This window comes from Phyllostomus hastatus, unplaced genomic scaffold (genome assembly GCF_019186645.2).
Source record: "Phyllostomus hastatus isolate PE091 unplaced genomic scaffold, TTU_PhHast_1.1 phas_scaffold_78, whole genome shotgun sequence".
NCBI lineage: Eukaryota > Metazoa > Chordata > Mammalia > Chiroptera > Phyllostomidae > Phyllostomus > Phyllostomus hastatus.
In genome coordinates, this window is record NW_025334041.1 from 44,638,882 (window position 1) to 44,662,428 (window position 23,547).

The 23,547-nt window shown below is 36.8% G+C and overlaps 2 protein-coding genes across 2 annotated transcripts in view; one reads left to right on the plus strand and one right to left on the minus strand.

The window, feature by feature from the left end:
• The window catches only part of FAM185A (family with sequence similarity 185 member A), a 65,036-nt gene extending 44,663 nt beyond the window's left edge, over window positions 1-20,373 (plus strand). Inside the window, exons 6-8 of the mRNA XM_045828411.1 lie at window positions 3,912-4,007; window positions 8,056-8,190; window positions 19,850-20,373. Of these exons, the coding sequence (XP_045684367.1) occupies window positions 3,912-4,007; window positions 8,056-8,190; window positions 19,850-19,962 (344 nt within the window). The 3' untranslated portion in view covers window positions 19,963-20,373. The remainder of the gene's footprint in view (window positions 1-3,911; window positions 4,008-8,055; window positions 8,191-19,849) is intronic.
• Window positions 20,374-21,542: 1,169 nt separating this feature from the next.
• FBXL13 (F-box and leucine rich repeat protein 13) overlaps window positions 21,543-23,547 on the minus strand; it is a 275,894-nt gene continuing 273,889 nt past the window's right edge. The window contains exon 21 of the mRNA XM_045827260.1: window positions 21,543-21,729. Coding sequence (XP_045683216.1) covers window positions 21,543-21,729 — 187 coding nt within the window. The remainder of the gene's footprint in view (window positions 21,730-23,547) is intronic.

Sequence of the window (23,547 nt, forward strand, 5' to 3'; positions counted from 1 at the left end):
TCTCCAAGGAGGACATACATAGGATCCAGAGACACATGAAAAGATGCTCAATATCTTTTGCTATCAGAGAGATGCAAATTAAAACCACAATGAGATACCACTTCATATCAGTCAGAAGGGCCATCATAAACAAAGCAACAAACAAATGTTGGAGAGGTTGTGGAGAAAAAGGGACCCTAGTGCACTGTTGGTGGGATTGTAGACTGGTACAGCCACTCTGGAAAACAGTATGGAATTTTCTAAGAAAGCTAAAAATGGTTCTGCCTTTTGATCCAGTAATTCCACTGCTAGGATTATATCCTAAGAACCCTGAAACACCAATCCAAAAGAACCTATGCATCCCAATGTTCATAGCAGCACAATTTACAATAGCCAAGTGTTGGAAGCCACCTTGGTGCCCATCAGTCAATGAATGGATCAAAACACTATGGTACATTTACACAATGGAATTCTATGCAGCAGAAAGAAAGAAGGAGCTCCTACCCTTTGCCACAGCATGGATGGAACTGGAAAGCATTATGCTAAGTGAAATAAGGCAGGCAGTGAAAGACAAATTCCATATGATCTCTCCTTTAACAGGAACCTAAACAACAAAACAAACAAACAAGCAAAATATAACCAAAGACACTGAAATAGAGAACAGGCTCACAATGACCAGAGGAGATAGGGGAGGGAATTTCAGGGGAAAAAGGAAGGGTTTACACAAAGAAGTATAAAACACACATGGACAAAAATTACTGGGGGTGGAAATGGGAGGGAGGTGGGGAGCACTGGAGGTGTGGGCTGGGATGGGAGTAAAATACAGAAAACTGTACTTGAAAAATAAAAATTAAAAAAAAAAAAAAGAACATGTTAATTTGGGGTGGAGTGTAGGGAAGTTGCCTTGTGTTTTTTCTAAGCCCAGCCTCCTATGTACTCCTTCCCAAAAATCAGAATACCTAGGCAGGACATTAATTTAGAAAACCTTACTTAAACTCACCTTAAAATTCTGCCTTTGCAGGTCCTTTACTGTAATACAAATGATTGCAACCAAAATTATTTAAATCAAGTTAAGGCACATATATTTAGTCCTATATATAAAATTTGTTCCTTATTCTTGCAATTAGTATAGGTTTGGAAATACAGGAATCAGGTTTCAAAAATCAAGAAATATTTTTTGTGTTTCTCTTTCATAGTATCTACATGTTGAAACTTGAAATGGAATTATAAAAATTCAGAACTTTCTGAATATGCCTGACCAGTTTTGAGAGAATTCTCCTTTATCTGAAGGAAAATATCAAAGTTTGGAATTTTAACCTTTCAATCTTATTTGTTATTCTCTGCTGTTAGCGAAGTACATGTTACAAATATCTATTTTTTTGGTTGTATATAGTGTTAGCTGGTAGTTGACATTAGTTTTTCTCTTCTGTATGTGTAATTTTCCAGAAAAACTCAGTGGTCTCTGTCAGACCAACAAGATCTCTGTCCCAAATTGTGGTGATACAAACCTGTGAAGTCTACTTATGCCGTACTGTCTGGACTAATAATTTCTGTTCACTTCTTAATCACCCTCTAATGCTTATTTCCCTTAAGGCTTCCTCCAAGAACTATAGAATTTCTCCATTATGTGAATCTCCAGAATATCAAATTCTGTGAATGAAGCCTTAATTTAACTCTTGATAGTTACTTTTCTGTTCCAATCACTTGTATTATAAAAAACAAAAAAATAGTGTATGTTTTACTAAGTAGCTTTTTCTATATTACCTTTGCTTTCTCTTTTGAAAATACATCTTGAGTAAAGAAAATGTTTTGACAGCCTCCAAGGGATGGGCCATTATCAGAGCTCAACACTGATAACATGAGAATGTAATTACTTAGTGGCTTAGGATACAATTATTTAGCTATGATTATTTCCCTTCTGCAGGGGGAGGGGGAGAGAACTGAAAAGTACTGTTTACAAACCACCTAAAAATTTTGTATTTTTTCTTCCTAGAGAAAGCAAGAAATCAAACCAATGTTTCAAATATTTTATTTTGTTCAACCTTGCACACATTGCAAGGAAATGCACACATTGTATAGTCTACGTTTTTTATCATAGTGTATTTTTACTTGGCTTCTTTTATGATGTAGTAAGGGGTTTTAAAAGGAGTTTTTGTTGGTAGCTGAGGAGAGTAATATTCATCTTCATCCAGTTCTTCTATGTTATTTATCTCTAGTGGCTTAATTTCCCAGTATTTTAAGTTATCTTGACACTTAAAAATTAAATGTTGAATTAATGTTGAATTAATGTTGAAAATTAATGAAAATTAATGTTGAATCAATATATTGTACACCTGCAACTAATGTAATATTGTATGCCAACTATACTTAAATTTTTAAAATTAAGTAAATTGATTCTGATAAAGGTCATTTTTTTCAATATAACTAGAAATAAATTATTATAAATTATGTTGGAGTCAGATTTTAAACAGTTTATTCCCAAGTTGTTGTCTTTGGAGTCACCTAAAATTTAAAAATGTTGACTCCATATTTTATAAAAAGTGTAGTTGTATAATTTTTGGCAGTAGTTTCATCATATTGCCTACTTACTTTGTTTCCACTTTGAAGTAATGAAAGCTCCGAAAAATATGCTTTTTAAGAGGCCTCTCTAAAAATATATATATGTGTGTGTGTGTATACATAACACATATACATATACACATTCACATACATATATATATACATATACTCATGCTTTGGCTTTTGCCATGGGAGAGGAGAAAAAAGGAAAAGCTAGTTAGCACAGACTCTTCAACATCATTTGCTTACTTCTTTATTGCCTGTCTTGAACTTGAAATGTTGGCTAATTGAAAAATAGAAGTCATTGATCACATAAGGAAATTTGAGTTTGAAATCAGGACCACCTTAATTGTGATTTTCTTTCCCTCACTTAAAATATCTGTTCAATTCCAGAAATTTGAAAAGAAATATTTAGGTATAAAAAGCTTCACCCACTTTTTAATTGATTCCCTGTCCCCACTTCTGTCCCTCTAAGAAATGCAACAAAACCTGAACAGCCACACCTAAAACAAAAACAAACTAAGCAAACAACTAGAACAGGAACAGAACCACAGATACAGAGATCACATGGAGGGTTAGCAACAGGGGAGTGGGAGGAGGATAGGGGGAAAAGGTACAGAGAATAAGTTACATAGATGGTAGGTAGAAAATAGACAGGGGGAGGGCAAGAATAGTATAGGAAATGTAGAAGCTAAAGAACTTATGACACATGGACATGAACTAAAAGGGGGGAATGTGGATGGGAGAGGGTGTGCAGGGTGGAGGGGAATGAAGGGAGGCAAATGGGACAACTGTAATAGCATAATCAATAAAATATATCTTAAAAAAACCTTATGTAATCTTTCATTCTGAGCAACACTTTTAAGTACTAGCAGATTTGCTAAAGGGAGAAAATACGAGGTTTTGATTTTTGTTAACTTTGCCACTACTTATATGTTACTCTACACAAGATATAATTCTTTAGTAAAGTTTGAAAGTTGATAATAAATTAAATGTACCAGTGATTCTTAAGCCATGGTCTTGGCTGTCAAGGATGCATTGCTTATGTACTGTCCTTCCTGCACCTTAGGGTTTAGAATAAACATGTTTAGACAGGATGCCTTAGATGTTTAGAGATCAGTTATGCAGGTTACTATAAACATAGGGATTTTTAAGTTGTCTAGGTATATAATTCTATATGTCTGGTTTTATTTTCATTTTAAAACAGAACATGGAATAGTTACAAGAAAATTTTTTGTTTTGTTTTTTAAAAAAACCTTGGAAGACTCTTAGCTCCTTATTCTAATGCTGAAGCAGAGCTTTTTAGTTCAACTTTATAAATCCATTTACTCAAATAAGGATGATTATGTTTATGGCTTTTTCCTTCCTCCTAGATTCGTCCTCTGGATGTCTAAAAGCCTCAACTCATCAGGGTGCCTTAGATGTTTATGTCAGCCAACTGGGGAAGGTGGAATTGAAATCCCATGAAGGTTTGACAAGTGAAATGTTTTATTTTAACCTGGTGTAAGGAAGGTTTTACATAACATTCAGGAAACAGATGGTCAAGTTATCTTATTTATAGTACTGACAAAGTGATTTCAAGAAAATTTCTTCTGATAGAACCTGATTTAGAGACTGGAATACTAGTCCTGTAGACTGATGATCTTTGAAACTTTGGGGACAGATAGCCATGAAGACTATATTTCCCTTTGTAGTGCAAACAAAAATATTGTATTTTATTGACTATTATTGTAAAATGTTTTAGTGTTAGTGGGTGGGTTTTTCAGTTTAACTTTAGTTCTGAAATAGAGTATTATTTGAAAAATGCTCTCATCCATTCTTTTGAAAGCTTTATGGCCACTGTAAGAGGACGTTTTGAGGCCATGACTCTAGAGTAATACTTTTCAAAATGTGATCCTGAAATAAAGGTATTAGCAGGAGGGACCTGTAAAGTGATTGTCGGTTTAGTCCCCTAAAGTATCAAGACTTATTATATGGCCCTGGCCAGATTGCTCAGTTGGTTGAAGCATCATCCCAATAAACCAAGGTTATGGGTTTGATCCCCTCTCAGGGCACATATAAGAATCAGCCAATGAATGCATAAATAAGTGGAACAACAAATCGATGTTTCTCTCTCTCTGTTTCTCCCCACCCCCTTTCTCTCTAAAACCAATCAATAAAAATAAATAAATAAAATTACTTATTATGTGTCTCTTCCTATAATATTATTTCTAATACAAATAACTTATTCTAAGACTCCAGATCTTTCATTAAAAGTTATACACTCAGTCCTGGCTAGTGTGGCTCAGTGGATTGAGTGCTGGCCTGTGAACCCAAAGTTTGCTGGTCCACTTCCCAGTCAGGGCATGTGCCTGGGTTATAGGCCAAGTCCCCAGTTGGGGGCATGCGAGAGCAACCAATAGATATATCTCTTGCACTTTGATCTTTCCCTTTCTTCCCCCCTTCCTCTCTATCTAAAAATAAATAAATAGCTCTGGCTGGTGTAGCTCAGTGTATTGAGAACCTGCCTGTGAATCCAAAGTTTGCTGGTTCAGTTCCCAGTCAGAGCACATGCCTGGGTTGCAGGCCAGGTTCCTGGTTAGGGGTGTAGGAAAGGCAACCTGATTGGCCAATGTTTCTCTCCCTCTCTGTATCCCTCTTTTCCGCTCTCTCTAAAAATAAAGAAATAAAATCTTTCAAAATATTAAATAAATAAATATATAAAAGTGATACTCTTTGTAGTAATCTGAACACTGTGTTCATGTACATGGACACATTCATGGTGGCAAGTGGCCTGCATACTTGGAGTATCTTGGCCACTGGCGCTGAAGTGGCCTGGGTGCAGAAAGTTAAGAACCATAACTCTGTATAAAAATTCCTTAAGTAAATCCTAGAACCTATTGCATATTGGCCAGACCAGGATTATATGTGTAACAAGGACAATACTTCCTTACAGAGACCAATTGTTCCCGCTGTTAGTAATTTATTTCCCTCATTGGTTTAATTATTATTTTTTTCCTTCTGTCAGTGAGGCTAACTTGTCACAGTGTCAGTATAAAAGTACAAACACAGAGTTCTGAAACTGAAGTTACTGCTGACACATAGGTGTGTTTGATTTCTTAAGATCACATTTTTTTCCTCTAAATAAATGTTCTGACTAAATTTCTAAGATCTCCAATAATGCTATTCAGAGTACTTTGTGAATGCCAAAGTAGTCATATATTGCATTTTCTTATTATGAAGACCCAAGGAAAAGAAAACAAACCTGCATTTAATGTAACTAGTAACCGAGTAAAAGCTCTCACATGAAAATTTTTTCCTGTTTTGTATGGAGGGGCAGAAAACTAAAACAAAACAAACAAAAAAAGGATTGTTAATCTTCATCTACCTGAAATATTTTTGAGCATTATTTGGAATGTTGTTTCAGTAAGCTGTTGAAATGACATATGATGTCACAAAATTTGATTAAGATTACAATTTTATGTTGTCTCAGTGAAAGCATGTTACTAGCAGAAGCTTAAAGATAACTGGAAACAAAGATTTCTATCTTATTGTAGGTCTCTTAATTCTCATTATATTTGGCAACAGTAACTTTTTTAGAGTAATGGGAAGTTATTCAGGGTTCTATTGCTTGGTGTTTAGTAAAGACATTTGGAATCCTTTCCACTTCTACCTTTGTCTTGCTATAGGGTTCAAGGGCCAGCCACTTAAGTCTCTTAGGGCTTCAATATTTTGCCATTTGAAAAAGAGTATTAAAATGCTTGTTTTCGTTCTCCCTGTGAAACCCATGGGATCTTATTAATTCATTCAGAAAAGCTGCATTTAGGCTTGGTCAGGCCTGCATCTGAATATTGACTTTTCCACTTAAAATTTGTCTTGATAAAACCACTAATCTCAGTATAATATGTCTTCATTAAATGATGCTTTCCTTTCTTAAAAAATACCATGTTAAAGGGGACATTTGGGAGTTTTCAAGACATGAGAATTCTTAATTCACAAACAGTAATGGAGCATTGATAGAGCTGGTTTTTGTTTTTGAAGATATGGAAAGAATGGGGATAAAAGTATTTATATGGCTTAACATTTTTAAAGCTCTCACAGATTTAAGATCCTTTTATTCATTTATGAAAAGAAAAAATCACATTTGATGTATTTAGAGATATAAAGTCCTTAAAAAGTTTTTAAAATCTATTATTTTCTATTTTTTAAAGTATGTTTGGTAGAAAAGCATGTATCTTCTGTTCATCTAAAAGTTTTTCAGAGTTGTTTTTCCTGAAGATTTCATATCTGATGTTATGGGGAATCTCCTGTCAGTAGTTTACATTTAAGCTCTGAAAAGCAATTTGTTTTTTAAATAAAACAAACCAGTTATAGTGATGTGCTTTGTTCCCCCCTTTTTTGAAGAGTAAATATGAGGGTTCATCAGTTACCCCAAACTTCTAGCTCTAGTTTAGAAGGCTAAGAAGATATGAAATTACTTAAGCTGATATTAACCAAACTAGAAGGTAAACAATGACCCATAAATAAATACATTCTAAAAGGAATCTTTACATTATTCACAATGGATGTCATCCTGACCATCTTGCCCACAGAGGTGGGGTTAATGTTTTATGGCAGGGGCCATATATTCAAAACTTTATGAATATATGAGGAACAGCGAAAGAAAACTTCTGAAAGAAGAGTGTGCTAGTGAGTTTGCATTACAACCCACATCATTGTTTTGAAAATGCTTCCTTAGCTAACAGTACTTTTTCTTATTTCCTCCTTTAGAAGCTTGAATTGTTACAAGATTATAGTGTAAATAAAGTTTATTGTCTTGCTTCAGATACCCAAAAGACTGTGATCCACTGAAAAGAAATGTTAGATAGTTAAAATTCAAATATTATCTTCTTTTTATTACTGTTATCCCCCTGTCCCCAACAAGGTACAATTGAAAGCACAAGAGCTCAGGATTCTAGTTGAATTATAGTGATCAGTGAGGTCACAAGTTCTGTAATAAGATGAGGTAGCAGTGTGTGAAATACCACAGTGGTTAAGAGCATAGGCTTTGTTGTCATTGAAGTGGATCTAGATTCCAACACTAGCTTTAGTGAGAACTTGAGCAAGTTCTCATCTGTAAAATCAGGATTATAATATCTCATAAAGTTGATGTGGAGATTAAAGGAGATAAAGTACAATAGTTAAAGTGTAATTACATTACACCGTAGTAAATGCTCGATTACTGGTAAATCCTTTCTATAAGCTTCATGTGTAATAAATCACTCAATTTTCTGTGATGAAGGCTTTTGGCAAAAGAAGAAATAATAGTTTATAATGTCCTAATAATTCACACTCTTGACATAAGTTACTATGAATGCCTTGGGAGTAAGGAAATATTGACCACCAGAGAGTAAGGAAAAGATACTGCTGTTTAAGAAAATATACAAAGGAATAAAGACAGTGTATCAGGAGCAGTGCTACCCAATCATTCATTTTTGTAGTAGACTCTGGTGCTTTTGATTTCTTTGCATTAATAAGCTCTCTATAAACTTATTACAGGCTCTATTCTTGTCAAGGTTGCGTCTTCTCTTCAAGCTCATTTACAGTTATCAGGAAAAGAAGTTGATGTGAACTCAGAAGTTCATGTTCAAGAGATGGCTGAAACTCATAAAGATGGTGGTGTAATAATTACTGGTAAGGAGGTTATATTTTGCTATTTAAGATGAATAGTCATTATCCATACAAAATTAGAAATATGTTATGCTTAGTTGCAGTTTTATTCTTTTGTTCTTTTCCATTATCATATTTTGGTGTTTGGCACTTTCTTCATCCAACTGCTTATCACTAACACAATGCAGACATTTTGTTTTAAATACTCTTTAGTCATATCATTGGATACAATTGATTTAAAACATTTTCTTATCTTGAAGAGATATTTGCACACCCATGCTCATAGCAGCACTATTCACTATAGCCAAGAGGCAGAAGCAACCCATATGTCTATTGATGGATGAATAGGTAAATGTGGTATATACTACATACAGTGGAGTGTTTTTCATCATTGGAAAGAAAGAAAGGCCTGTTGCATGTTACAATGTGAATGAACCTTGAGGACATTATGCTAAGTGAATTCAGCCAGTCATGAAAAGATAAACTGTACGATTCCACTTATGTGAGATATCTAAAGTAGTCAGATTCAAAACAACAGAAAGAAGGAGGAGAGGAAAATGAGGAGTGTATACCCATATACAGTGTGTATAGAGTTTCAGTTTTACAAGATAAAAAAGTTCTGGAGATCTGTTGCACACAGTGTAAATATCCTTACCACTACTAACCTGGAAACTTAAAAGTGGTTAAGATGATAAATTTTATTAGTGTGTTTTTTTACCCCAATTTAAAATTTTAAAAATCATTAAAAATTGTTTTTTTCTGACACAAATGCTTTCTAATTCTTGGACTTAAAAATCAACTAAATACATACAGTGCAAGATTTAAAGTTAACTTTGTATGATTAGAATAAATAGGAATTTGGTATTATGCACATTGAGAACTTGCTCTCTTAGTATAGTAGAATTTCAACCGTAGAAATGTGAATAGCTTTGTACATTTTTCCTAATTACCTCTGGCTGTATTGATTATTGATACTACTTTTTTTTTAAAAGATTTTATTTATTTATTTTTAGAGAGGGAAGGGAGGGAGATAGAGAGAGAGAGAAACATCAATGTGCGGTTGCTGGGGGTCATGGCCTACAACCCAGGCATGTACCCTGACTGGGAATCGAACCTGCGACACTTTGGTTTGCGGCCTGCGCTCAATCCACTGAGCTACGCCAGCCAGAGCTTGATACTACTTTTAAAAATATTTATTGAATAGATAATACATATACATACTAAAAATAATTAATGCTGGTGAGGTTTTCCTTTAAATTTTACCAGCACCAAGAAGGACACTGAAATTAAAGTGTGTACATGCATGTATACTATAGCGTTATCCATGGACTAATGTCTAGAAAAAGAAAGTATGTGTGGTGGTGGTGGTGGCGGTGGAGGTGGTGGCAGTGGCTGTGGGGTGTCCTCATGAGACCAAACTTCAGTTTTAAATATTCATTTTATATGTTAAGAAAGCAATCTGTTAAAAATCATAGAATATTAATAAAAAGCATAATAGTAATAAAAATAACACCTATATGCTCTCAGTACTAAATGGGCAACTCTTATGTGATAAAAATTAAAGTGTATTAAATTTGGTAAGACTCAACTTCCTGTGATCTGATGTCTTGAGTTTGATAAGGATCCAACAGAATTACCTTCTTTTGGCCCCAGTAATCTAAAGATAATACAAATTTGTTTAATAATGCTCCAAATAATAGTGTAATTAAATTATTTTACATATGTTAAGAAAGTTTGAATTATAAATTAAAGTTATTTTGTAACTTTTCATTCTGTTACTCATAAAATCATATGCCTTTCTGAAATTTAGATTTTGTTTTAATTCAGTTTTAAAACTCCATTCTGATCACTTAAGCCATTGAAACAATGACCTCATTAAATCATTTAAGAACACTTACTAGTTCTATCATTGGATAAAATTGGTATCTGCAACATGATCTCTTTATTAATTTCTAGCCCATTTCTATTCTACCAAACCATTACCACTTCAAAATTAATATATTTAAAAACAAACATTATCATTCCATTGTCTAGCTCTTCCTCCTACTGTCCTCTATATTTTCCTTCATTTGGTCAGTCAGTCACTCAACAAGCATTTATTGACTCACACTATGAGAAACTCAGAGTGCAATGATCATAGAGTATGGTCCATCTGCCATCTGAGGAGCTTACATTCTAGTGAGGCAAGACAAACCAACCAGTGAACACAATAAAGTTGAAAAATGTTATAACAAAGTCTTTTACATGCTACTGTGAGACCATGTTGGTGACACATCTAAATTAGACTAGCACTGTGAGGAAGTGAGAGAAGTCTAATATAGCTAGACAATAGAGAGTAAGGGGGAAAGTGACATAAAAGGGGACTAGAGAGTTTGGGATGCAGTCAGATCACATAGGACTGATTTGGATTTCATACTAAGTACATTGCAAAGCCACTGAAAGGTTTTAATCTGGGCTTCACATAGACAGATCTGTATATTAGAAAGATCACTAAATGTTGAGTGGGGCAAGATTAGACAAGAAAATAGTGGGAAAAGAAAAATTTAAATAGCAGCAGAGTACTACAGTAAATACGGAAGAAAGTTTAGTGGCCTGGACTCCACAGTGGTCTAGGTTGAATTCAACATAAAAATAAGCCTTCAACAAATACTTTTAATTCTTTTTCTAAATATTTTATTTATTTTATTTTTAGGGAGAGGAAAAGAGAAAGAAAGAGGGAGAAAAACATTGATGTGCAAAAGAAACATCAATCAGTTGCCTCTCACACACCCCTGACAGGGCATCTGGCCCACAACCCAGGCATCTGTCCTGACTGGGAATTGAACTGGCAACATTTCGGTTTTGGGGATGATGTCCAACCCACGGAGCCACACCAGTCAGGGCTCCTTCAACAAATTTTGACAGATAAAATAAATAAGTGGATGCTATGGGGAAGATACATGCTTAACTCAGTTATTATGAAGCTTCACAGCCTAACTTGTTCTTTTTGGGAGTTATTTGTTATTATGTCTTATATTCTAGACCCTGCTTCCTAAACCAGGAAGTCACGAATTGCAGAATGAATTTCATTTCCTGTTCATACTGCAAGATTCTAGCTCCTGATCAGAATTCTTTTGTAGAGCAGCAAATGATATCCTATGAAGCTGGCCCCAGGTAGTTTGTCAGTGATGTTAGATAAAATCCATTAGAGTGATAAGGACCTCAAATAAAGACAAAGCAATTTTGGACTTCTGATCAAGATGGCAGTATAGGTAAATGTGGCTTGCCTCCTCACACAACATCAATTTACAGAAACTTACAGAGAAGAACTAAGCTATAGAACAACCATCATTCAGAGCTGTCAGAAATCAAGCTGAAGGGAATTCCTACAACTATGGAATTAAAGAAAAAAATACATCCAGACTGGTAGGAGGGGTGGAGACATGGAATGGGCTGGCGCCACACCCATGTGTAGTGGGTGAAAATCAGGAGAATATCTGAGGAACAAGGAGTCTTAGCCCCACTCCAGGCTCCCCGGCCCAGGACTCCAGTGCCAGGAAGAGCAGTCTTCATAACTTCACGCTGTGAAAGCCAGGGATTGAGAATGTAGAAGACAGAAACTTCTGGAATCCCAGGCAGTTCTTCTTAAAGGGTCTGCACACAGACTTATGTGGATTCATTCCCTCTGAGCTCCAGCATGGGGACAGCAGATTGAAAGGCATCAGAGACATACAGAGAAGAACTGAATTGTCCAGCATGAGGTTGAGAGGTGGAGGGCAGCTTTCTTCCAGACAGAAGTGCTGGCAGAGGCCATTGTGTATTCCTTTTCGGAGCCCTCACACCACAGAGCTGGCCTGCAGGGTTCATATCTGAGACTCACATCTACATGACTCACTGCCTGACCCATTCAATGGGAAATGTTGGGTGTCAATTATAGGCAGCTGAGCTCATCTGGGTCTTTCTTACAGAGCCTATGAAGCATAGCAATAGAAATACCCTCTCTGCTAAGAGGTCTGGATTGTATCTGTAGCATGACTTCTGCATGATTTCTGCAAGAAGCCATTCCATAAAATTTAGTCCCAAGGGCTCAGGATTCCCACAGGATTTGATGTTTCAGTTCTATAATTTTATTTGATTTCCTGCTAAATGGTTTTTCTTGCTGTTGCTGTCACTGATAAACTAAAGTTTATGTGGTGTGATTCTGAATGTAATTTACAAGTATTAAGAGCTATCCTGAGGCCAAAAGAAAGCCTGGGATTCTTTCAGGCTGAAATATTTACCTAATGAAAAAATGTGCATGTGTGTATTCTTTTGGGTGCACTTTCCAATTCTTTTGAGATCCTTGGTTCTAACTTTTGTCTATTCTTATATGGCAAATTCAACAGATGGTGAATGGCTTAGGTAAGATATTTCCAGGAAAAAGTTGACTTCTCTATTAGGTTTTAGATTTTGTTCATCAATCTAAGTGTGAAACATCACTGTGGAATATAAAGCCATTCTCTAAGCCTCAAAATGCATTTGGTCCAAAGTCCTTTTCTCTTAAAACTACCCAATTTAGGTGTTTAGAGAGTATTAGAGATAAAGTATATGGCTAACCAAATGGTTGTTGTTTATCATAGTCATAGTAGGGAAGGCGGTGCTACTGGTTTTACTTTATTTTAGTCAAACTGGATATGTGAAGCATTTATTGGGGATCATAATAAACCAAAATGGACAAGAGTTCTCATTCAGCTTGTTTTTAATTTGGAGAGTGATAAATTTATGGCATTGTGATTTATGGTGGCAAACTGGTTCATTGGTTAGAAAAGACGTTGAAATGTGACTAATCCCACAGGATAGCACTTTTAAGATCTAAAGACACTGTTTTCTCTCCAAAAAGGACAAAAGTCTATAGTCTTTGATATGACTCAGAAATACAGGGATTTTTGTTTGTTTGGGGGTTTTGTGTTTTGTTTTGTTTTTTAACATTGAAGTTTTGGTTTCTCCAAGCTTATAGCACATGGATTTGTCAGTCATACAGATGTATTTCAGGATGACTTAGAAGAAATTTAGTAACAGAATGAAGAATGCTATAGAGTCATGGCTGTTTAAAAATACTTTAACAGGGATTTAATGTAGGAATTGCCATCAGTCATTTATGCTTTTATAGTGTTTTTGTTTCCCCATCATTTGGGAAAGTGTAAGATTCTGGGAGTATCATAGATCATTAAACATCAATTTTGTTAATGTTTACCAAAAAAAAAAAAGGTTTTGTTTCTACTCATCTACAAACATTATATGTAAGGCCAGATAGTAAATATGTTAGACTTTAAAGGCTACATAAGGTTTCTGTTGCATATTTTTTTGTTTTTGTTTTTGTTTATAACTTTTTAAAAAAGTAAAGTCATTCTTATCTCCTAGAACATAAAAACAGCCCTCAGACTAAATTTAGCTATAGCTGGCTGACAGCTAGACTAGAAACCAAGGTGTAGGCTCCAATCATAGGGGATTTGAATTCTGTTTGTAATGCCTGGGTTTTTTTTTCTTTGTTTGTTTTTGGTTTTGTATTTATTCTGATCATTCAAGAAACACTGAAGTACAGCTAAATCATACCCCGAATGAACTCTTCCCAGTAGTGAACTAAAATTGATTTATGCACATAAAAGTGTGTAATCGTGTAAGATTTAAAACACAACACAACCACAGAAGATATATGATGACAAATAAAAACACAAAAACATGTTCAGTATCACTAGATTTAGTGAAGTGCAAATTAACACCAGAAGAGGATACTATCTACCTAGTAGAAAGGCTAAAATGAAAAATACTAATGATACCAAATGCTGGCAAGGATGTGAAGAGATTGGACCTCCTCTGCATTGTCACTGGGAAGGTAAAATGATACAGCTACCCTAGCATTCAGTCTGACAGTTTGTTAAAATATAGGTTATAAACTACCTAAATTTTAAATTTAAGTTTAAAATTAAACTACCATGTTCCCCAGCAGTTAAAGTCCTAGCCATTTATCTTGGAAAAAAATGACACTTCATGTTCACATATAAACCTTTACACAGCCCTGGCTGGTGTGGTTCAATTGGTTGGGGCATTATTCTGTAAACTGAAAGGTTGCAGGTTCAATTCCCAGTCAGGGCCTATGCCTGGGTTTGTCCCTAGTCAGGGTGTGTATGACAAGCAACCAATTTATATTTCTCTCCCTTTCTTTCTCCTGCCCTTCCCCTCTCTCTGAAATCAATAAGCATGTCCTCAGGTGAGGATTAAAATTTTTTTTAAAACTCTACACAAATATTCATAGCTTTATTTGTAATACCCCACACTGAAAATGACTGAAATATCCTTCAGTCATAGAACTATCCTTCTACCTATAAATGGTTACACAAACTGTGGTATGTTCTTACACTGGAATACTATTCAATGATAAAAAGGAACAATCTATTAATACATACAATTTGGATAAAACTTAAGGGAATGATGCTGAGTAAAAAGTCAGTCTCAAAATGTTGCATACTGTATGATTCCATTTACATAAATTCTTGAAATGATAAAATTATAGAAATGGAGAACAGATAAGTAGTTGCCAAAGGTTAGGGAAGAAGGAGGATAAGACTATAAAGAGATATCAAAGGGACTCTTTTGCAGTGATAGTATCTTGATTATAATGATGGTTATATGAATCTATACATGTGATAAAATGTCATAAAAGTATATTCAAAACATACAAAAAAGTGAGTATGCAAAATGATGAAATATGACTAAGGTTAGTAGTCTAAATAATTATACTTTGCCAACTAATTACCTGGTTTTGAATATGTACTATAGTTATATAAGATGTCACCATTGGGCAAACTGGGTAATAGGTACACAGGACTTCTTTATAGTATTTTTGCAACTTCTTTTTTTAAAATATATTTTATTGATTATTTTATTACAGTTGTCCCATTTCCCCCCCCCCTTTATTCCCCTCTGCCCTGCACTCCATACCTGCATTCCCCCCCACCCTCATTTCTTGTTCATGGGCCATACATATAAGTTCCTTGGCTTCTCCATTTCCCATATGATTCTTAATCTCCCCCTGTCTATTTTGTACCTACCATTTATACTTCTTACTTCCTATACCTTTTCCCCCATTATCCCCCTCCCCCTCCCTGCCGATAACCCTCCAAGTGATCTCCATTTCTATGATTCTGTTCCTGTTCTAGTTGTTTGCTTAGTTTGTTTTAATTTTTGTTTTTAGGATTTGGTTGTTGATAGTTGTGAGTTTGTTATTTTACTGGTCATATCTTTTTAAAGATTCTTATTCATTTATTTTTGGAGACAGGGGAAGGGAGAAAGAGAGGGAGAGAAACATCAATGTATGGTTGCCTCTCACATGCCCCCAACCGGTGATCCCTTGGTCCACAGGCCAGCGCTCAAGCTGTTGAGCCACACCAGCCATGGCACTGTTCATATTTTTTATCTTCTTCTCTTTAAATAAGTCTCTTTAACATTTCATATAATAAGGGCTTGGTGATGATAACTCCTTTAACTTGATCTTATCTGGAAAGCACTTTATCCACCATTCCATTCTAAATGATAGCTTTGCTGGATAGAGTGATTGTAGATGTAGGTCCTTGCCTTTCATGAGTTGGAATACTTCTTTCCAGCCCCTTCTTGCCTGCAAGGTCTCTTTTGAGAAGTCAGCTGACAGTCTTATGGGCACTCCTTTGTAGGTAACTATCTCCTTATGTCTTGCTGCTTCTAGGATTCTCTCCTTCATTTTAATCTTGGCTAATGTAATTATAATGTGCCTTAGTGTGTGCTTCCTTGGGTCCAACTCCTTTGGGACTCTCTGAGCTTCCTGGACTTCCTGAAAGTCTAGTTCCTTTGCCAGATTGGGGAAGTTCTTCATTATTTGTTCAAATAGGTTTTCAATTTCTTGCTCTTCCTCTTCTCCTTCTGGCACCCCTATGATTTGGGTGCTGGAGCATTTAAAGTTGTCCTGAAGGTTCCTGAGCCTCTCCTCATTTTTTTTGAATTCTTGTTTTTTCATTCTGTTCTGGTTGAATGTTTCTTTCTTCTATTCCAAACGGTTGATTTGAGTCCTAGTTTCCTTCCCATCGCTGTTGGTTCTTTGTACATTTTCCTTTATTTCACTTAGCATAGCCTTCACTTTTTCCTCTATTTTGCAACCACACTCAACCATTTCTGTGAGCATCCTGATTACCAGTGTTTTGAAATCTGCATCTGACAGGTTGGCTATCTCTTCACCACTTAGTTCTGTTTATGGAGTTTTGATCTGTTCTTTCATTTGGGCCAAATTTCTTTGTCTCAGCACACTTGTTATATTGTAAGGGGCAGAGCCTTAGGTATTGCCAGGGTAATACCCACATCATTGCATTGTGGTGCTGTATGTGGGGGAAGGGTCCAAGAGGGAACAATGCTGCTTGCTTGACTCTTAGCTAGCTTTCAGTCACTTTCCCTGCTACCCACAAGCAAATTGGGCCCTTCTGGTGCTGATTCCCAGGTGGGAAGGTTTGTGTAAGTTCTTGGACACTGTGGATCTCCAACAAAACTCTCCTGTGAGGCTGGGAGTTTCTCCCACTGGCACAACTCCCACAGGTTTTTCAGTCAGAGGTTTTGAGGCTTTATTTTCCTGCACTAGAACCCTGGGTTTCATGGTCTGTCTTCCCAGTTGTTCCCCCCAGTTTATCCTCACACAAATATGGGACCATCCACCATAGTCCTTCAGCTGCTGCCTTGCTGCAAGTCCTCCAGACCCCAGCTGCCAGGTCCACCTCTCCTACTGGTCTGCATAAATGCTTCTTCTTTAACTCCTGGGTTGTTGGACTTCCATACAGTTCTATTTTCTGGAAGTTCTGTTTTTTTGTTTTTGAATTTGTTGTTATCCTTCTTTTGGTTGTGCAAGGAGGCACTGCATATCTGCCTATGCCTCCATCTTGGCCAGAAGTCCTATTTTTTGCAACTTCTTGTGAGTCCTTAATTATTTCAAAATAAGTTAGAGAAAGAAAGTGACAGCATGATGGAGGGAAAATGGAAAGAGGGGGAAAAGGAAAGAAACAATGAAGACTACTAGATAAGAAGAAGAGTAAAAAGGACTAATTTACCCTTCTATCTAAAACAACAACACCAAAGTTTTTTAAACAGACAAAATATATGAAAAACAGTTTCCAAGACAATAGGCAATAGGTAATGAAAGTGATCACTGAGAGATGGGAAACAAAATAATCCCCCGCTAACTAACAGCCTCAAGAGTCTCCAGGCTGTAGTAAGGACAGAGAGAGAGGGATCTAATGTAGAAACCAGCATACTCCCTGAATGGAGGAGACTGTGGTGAGAATCCACAGAAACCAAGATAGCTAGAGTTCATAGGACAAAATGCCAGAGGGAATAGAATGTGGTGCTCACACAGGTCCAGGAATAGTGTCTGTGCTCTTTGCCAGAGTGAAAAAAAAATTGTAATTCATGGAGTGTTGGGTAAGGGACTTAGTAGTTGGACACAATCAGCTCTAGATGGAGCACTCCTCCAGAACTGCCTAACAAATTATAAAAGCAAGAGATGAAAGGCTTAAACTGTTTCCAAGTAACTGAAATGCATCCCTGAACCAAGCTAAAGATTTACAGGAATGCAAAAATATTCAGCTCCCAGCAAAATGAAATTCACAATGTCTGGCATCCAATCAAAGATTATCAGACATGCAGAGGCAAGAAAACATGACCCACAGTGAAGAAAATGTCAATTGAAACCCACCCAGAACAAACACAGACATTAGTATTAGAGTAGGAAAGTGAAAGTTTCTATAACTGTATTTTGTATATGTTGGAATAAAGTTAAGACATGTAAAATATTAAAAAAGATCAAAATTGAATTTCTAGAGGTAGAAATGAAAACTCTAGTACCTGAAATGAAAAGTTCAGTGGATGGGATTTGACATAGAATATTTGAGAAAGATAAACTCTCTCCAAGAATATTTCTTGAGAAAAACTGATTAATTGTATATGTGCTGAAAACCTAGAGTGTGATCATCTTTGTTATTCCAGTTAATTGAGAGAAAATACAATGATAGACACTCTTAAAACTAGCTCAGAAATATTTTCTTGTCAGTAAAATTTGTTGTCAAGGTATCTTGGCTTGCATTTTTTGTCAAGGCTGTGAACAGAGAATGTTGACATTAAAATATTGGTTATGGTTATGGAATTGTGTGTGGCATTAGAGTTTTTGTTTGTGAAATATGTGTATTAAAGTAAGATTTCAGAATAATTATATTCATGTTGTTTCATAAGTCTGTGATTTCCTACCCAGCTGCTAAGGTTTTTGAGGGTATTAGCATATGTTTTTACATGTTTTGAATTCTCCCTAAAATACCGAGCATAGTGCTTTCCATAGTGAATGGTCAGTAGAGTTTATAATGTAAAAGAGGGAATCCTCCAACTATGATGATGCACTGAAGTGCATCTGCTGCACCAGAATCATCCCTCTGGACCAAATGTAAATAAAAACAAAGTCTGTTATAGGGTTAGGGATTGAGGATACAGAGAGAAGCTCATCTCAAACTTTGCAGTCCTACTTTTTTAGTTATATTTTGTTGATTATGCTATTACAGTTTTCCCAATTTTTCCCCCTTTATCTCCCCTCTGCCCTGCACCCCACAACCCTCCAGCATTCCCCCCCGCCCTGGTTCATGCCCCAGGTTGTACATATAAGTTCTTTGAATTCTCCGTTTCCTATACCATTCTTAAGCTCTCCCCATCTATTTATTGCCTACCAATTACGCTTCTTATTCCCTGTACCTTTCCTCCCCTGTTCTTCCCCTCCCCTTCCCCACTGAAAACTCTCCATGTGATGTCCATTTCTCTGATTCTGTTCATGTTCTAGGTGTTTGCTTATTTTTGTTTTCATTGGTTTTCTTTTTTTTAGGTTCAGTTGTTGACGCGAGCTTGTTGTTATTTTAGTGTTCATAGTTTTTGATTTTCAATTTCTTAGATGAGTCCCTTTAACATTTCATATACTAAGGGCTTGGTGATGATGAACTCCTTTAATTTGACCTTATCTGGGAAACACTTTATCTGCCCTTGTAATCTAAATGAAAGCTTTGCTGGATAGAGTATTCTTGAATGTAGGTCCTTGCCTTTCATGACTGATTTGTGTACTTGGATTCAACAAAGAAAATTTATATGACGAATTGAGATGGTATATTCACAACTCTCAGTTCAGACTGACTGAGTTCTTAAGTACAGAATTAAGCAACAGAGCATCAGAGATGTGTACCAAGAGAAGGCACAGGAGGGGAAGATTACAGAGGGGCACCAGGAAACTTGTAGGTATGATGAACATGTTCATTATCTTGATTGAAGACATGGTTTCACAGATTTTTTTACATATGCCAAAACTTACTACATTGCATACTTTAAATACTTTAAATGTTTATTTTGTCAATTGTGCTTAAATAAAGCTCTTTTTAAAACCTGTATGCAAAGAAATACAAGACCTGTATACAAGAGGGAAGATTAGCTTCCCTTTTAAAGTTCTGAGATGAAAGGAAGGAACAAGCCCAGGTAACCTCTTTGTAACTCCTTCCCAATTATATCTTTACCAAAATTTTGTGCTGTTCCAAAGTGTTTTCAGTTTTAGAGGTGCATTATTAGGATCTAAGTAGTTAAATATTGCTGTTGTCACTCAAGATATAACTTTATGCTTTTTGTGTTTCAGGGCTCATGAATCAAGGAAACAAACCTGAAAAATGGATTAAGGCTGATGCCCCAAAAGGCACTGTAAGTTTTAGAAGTCAAAGCTGGTTTCAGTCCCTGAAACTGCAGGACTAAGGATGGCTTGAGTTGTAATTTATAATTTTAACAATGAATAGTAGATCCAGGGCTACAAAAATGCAAATACTAGTTTCATGTAAATGTTGAAAATGACAAATTATAACAAATCATCGAAGTAGATGAGCACTGGTGAACTGTCTTGTGGGGTGGGGGGATTCAAAATTTGTACTAGCTATTGTATTAGTTTTATTATTCTGTAACAAATTACCACAAACTTAATGACTTAAAGTAGTACCCATGTATCAGTTCACAAGTCTGTAGGTCAAGAGTACACCTAGATTTTCTGTTCAGAAGATACAAAAAGAGTGATTAACTCCATTTAAAAGATAAGTCACAGAGGAAATAGAAGTGTTTTTGTCTCTTGTTAAGTATTTGGAACTCACAATAAAGCCTTGTTTCCTTTAAAAATGTATGTTTATATCCTTTATAATAATGCTTCACAGATCCTTAAAGTCATTTGCCCTGGCTCAGACACTTACTCTGCCTTATAAGGCCATCTCTGCTTTCTTTTCTAAAGAGAAACTTCTAAATCCCTTGTCAAAAACATCACATCTCTCATGGTTGTTTTATATAAATGTAACCATGGGTTTGATCATCTCAAAACTATTGGTTTCAGCCCTGGTTGGCGTAGCTCAGTGGATTGAGCACGGGCTGGGAACCAAAGTGTCCCAGGTTCTATTCCCAGCCAGGGTACATGCCTGGGTTGCAGGCCAGAACCCCCAGCAACCGCACATTGATGTCTCTCTCTCTCTCTATCTCTCTCTCTCTATTTCCCTCCCTTCCCTCTCTAAAAATGAATAAATAAAAAAAATCTTAAAATAAAACTATTGGTTTAAAGTAAATTTACGTGGAAAATTTATATAGTAGCAGTACTTAATTTGGCTTTTTTTTAAAGATTTTATTTATTTATTTTTTTAGAGAGGGAAGGGAGGGAGAAAGAAAGGGAAAGAGAAACATCAATGTGCAGTTGCTGGGGGTCATGGCCTGCAACCCAGGCATGTACCCTGACTGGGAATCAAACCTGCAACACTTTGGTTCGCAGCCCACATTCAATCCACTGAGCTACGCCAGCCAGGGCTTAATTTGGCTTTTTAAAAATCATGATTATTAGTCCTGGCTGGGTTGCTAAGTTGGTTGGAGCATTGTGTTGTGTACCAAAAAGGTTGTTAGTTTGATTCCTGGTCAGGTCACATACTTAGGTTGTGGGTTCGATCCCCAGTTGGGGAGCGCATGGGAGGCAATTGACTGATGTTTCTCTCTCATGTGGAAGTCCCTCTCTCTCTTTCCCCACTCCCCTGCTACTCCCCCTTCTCTCTCTCTTAAAAAAATATCAATAAATATATCCTTGGGTGAGGATTTTTTTAAATAATAAAATAAAAAAGAACAAAATAAAATAATAAAATTAAATCATGATTAGACAGAAGAACTAATGATGTATTTAGAAACGTTTGTAGTTGGAATAACAATCAGATGATTTGCTGCTGTTTACACCATCAAGATCCAGCTAATAAAAATACTTGCATCAAATGAAGTTGCCCAGTTCTTGATTTTTTTGTTCCTCCTGCTTTAGTTGAAGGTCATACTATTTCCTCTTCACTATTGTATGTCGACTCTTTCACTGTCGCCTCTGTATCTGTAAGTGGTGCTGTATCCTGTTGCTCTCTTAGGGGCTTGCCTTCACAATCATAGCCAAACCAAAGTGGAGGATCATTAGGGCTATATTCCTGCTGCTGAACTATAGATGACATTTTCTCAGCTGCCTCCCTGTAGTAACAGTGATTAGCGTTAGCTACATGCAGAAGTAATCACTAGTGCAGAATTCTAATTTTCAAACTAGACCAAATTGGGAGTCAAAGAACTCACTGGCAGGAGTTGAATTCACTTTTCATAGCTTTCTTGCCTTGGTGAGGATGAGGGTGTTGGTAATTGTGCTAATAATTAGGATCCCAAGGCTGAAATAGCTCAGTAGCCCTCCAGTTCAGCCAGTTCAGAGATTAACAGACACAGTGACTGAGTAAAGAAATTGCATGGAGTGGGAATACTGAGGGCAACTTTATAGTGCTCTTTAGGGAGCCATCTGGTATTTCCAGTGTCTTAGTTAAAGGAGTACCCTACCCAGCCAACCTGTGAAGGCTAACCATGCACCTGAACAGGAGCTCTGAACCCAAAGTCTGCAGATCTCTGTTGGATACATGTATGAACTTAAGGGAGGTCTGTGAACTCCCACACAATTTGTATCTGAGGAGACGGTTTATGACTTTTATCAAATTCTCAAAGGTATCTGTGACCAAAATGATTAAAAATACTATTACTGTCTTAGGAGGAAGAAAGCAAAGAGAACATGTAAAAGTTGTTCTGGATCCCAATTCTAACATGGGGGTATGTGTGTTAGTGGGCGGGTTCCCACATACTACCAAGCAATTCTCAGATACCAAGCTGGGTGTCCCACCATTCAACTCAATTCTAACACTCTCTACCCAGAGATAGCATCAGATTCCACAGGTTAAGGGCTCAGTCCCACAAGACCACCCTTTACTCTGGATGCCAATTACAAGTCCAGGTTGTCACCTGGGCTGTTGACTGTCTGGCTGGATAGATCAGAGTTTCCAATAACACCCTCCTTGGGTTCAGTTAATTTCCCAGAGCTTCTCACAGAACTCAGAGAAACTTTACTTACTGGATCACCAGCTTATTATAGAGCAAAGGTACCTAACCACTGGTCCACAACCTATTAGGAACCAGGCCACAAGCAAAGCTCGCCTAAGCTCTGCCTTCTGTACCACTTCCCTACCCTACCTCCCATCCTCCACTAAACTGGTCCCTGGTGCCAAAAAGGTTGGGGACCACTGTTAACAGAGGATATAACTCAGGAAGAGCCAGATGTAAGAGATGCATTGGGAAAGGTATGGGGAAAAAGCACAGAGCTTTCATGTTATCTTCAATCATCCCCCTCTCCCCAAATCCCCATTCATTCACCAACCCAGAAGCTCTCTATACTCTGTCCTTTTGGAGTTTTGTGAAGACATCTTTACACAAGCATAATTGATTAAACTAATTAATCATTGGTTATTTTTTTTAAGATTATTTATTTATTTTTAGAGAGGGAAGGGAGGGAGAACGAGAGAGAGAGAGAGAGAGAGAGAGAGAGAGAGAGAGAGAGAGACATCAATGTGCGGTTGCTGGGGGCTGTGGCCTGCAACCCAGGCATGTGCCCTGACTGGGAATCAAACCTGCGATGCTTTGGTTCCCAGCCCGAGCTCAGTCCACTGAGCTATGCCAGCCAGAGCCAGCCATTGGTTACTGATTCAACCTCCAGCCCCTCTTCCCTCCCTGGAAAGCAGGGTATTGGGCTGAAAGTTCCACTCCTTTCTTCATGGTTGGTTCCCTACACAACAAGCCCCTATCCTTATGTTTATTAACATAAACCTAGTTGTTGTGGACACAGTCTCGTTCTGAATAATGAGACACCCATTTCACCTTTGTGGCTCTGAAATGATTTCAAGAACTGAGGACCAGAGACCAAATATGGTAAGAAATGTTCCCTTTGCTCTTATTACTCAGGAAATCCCAAGGGTTTGGGGA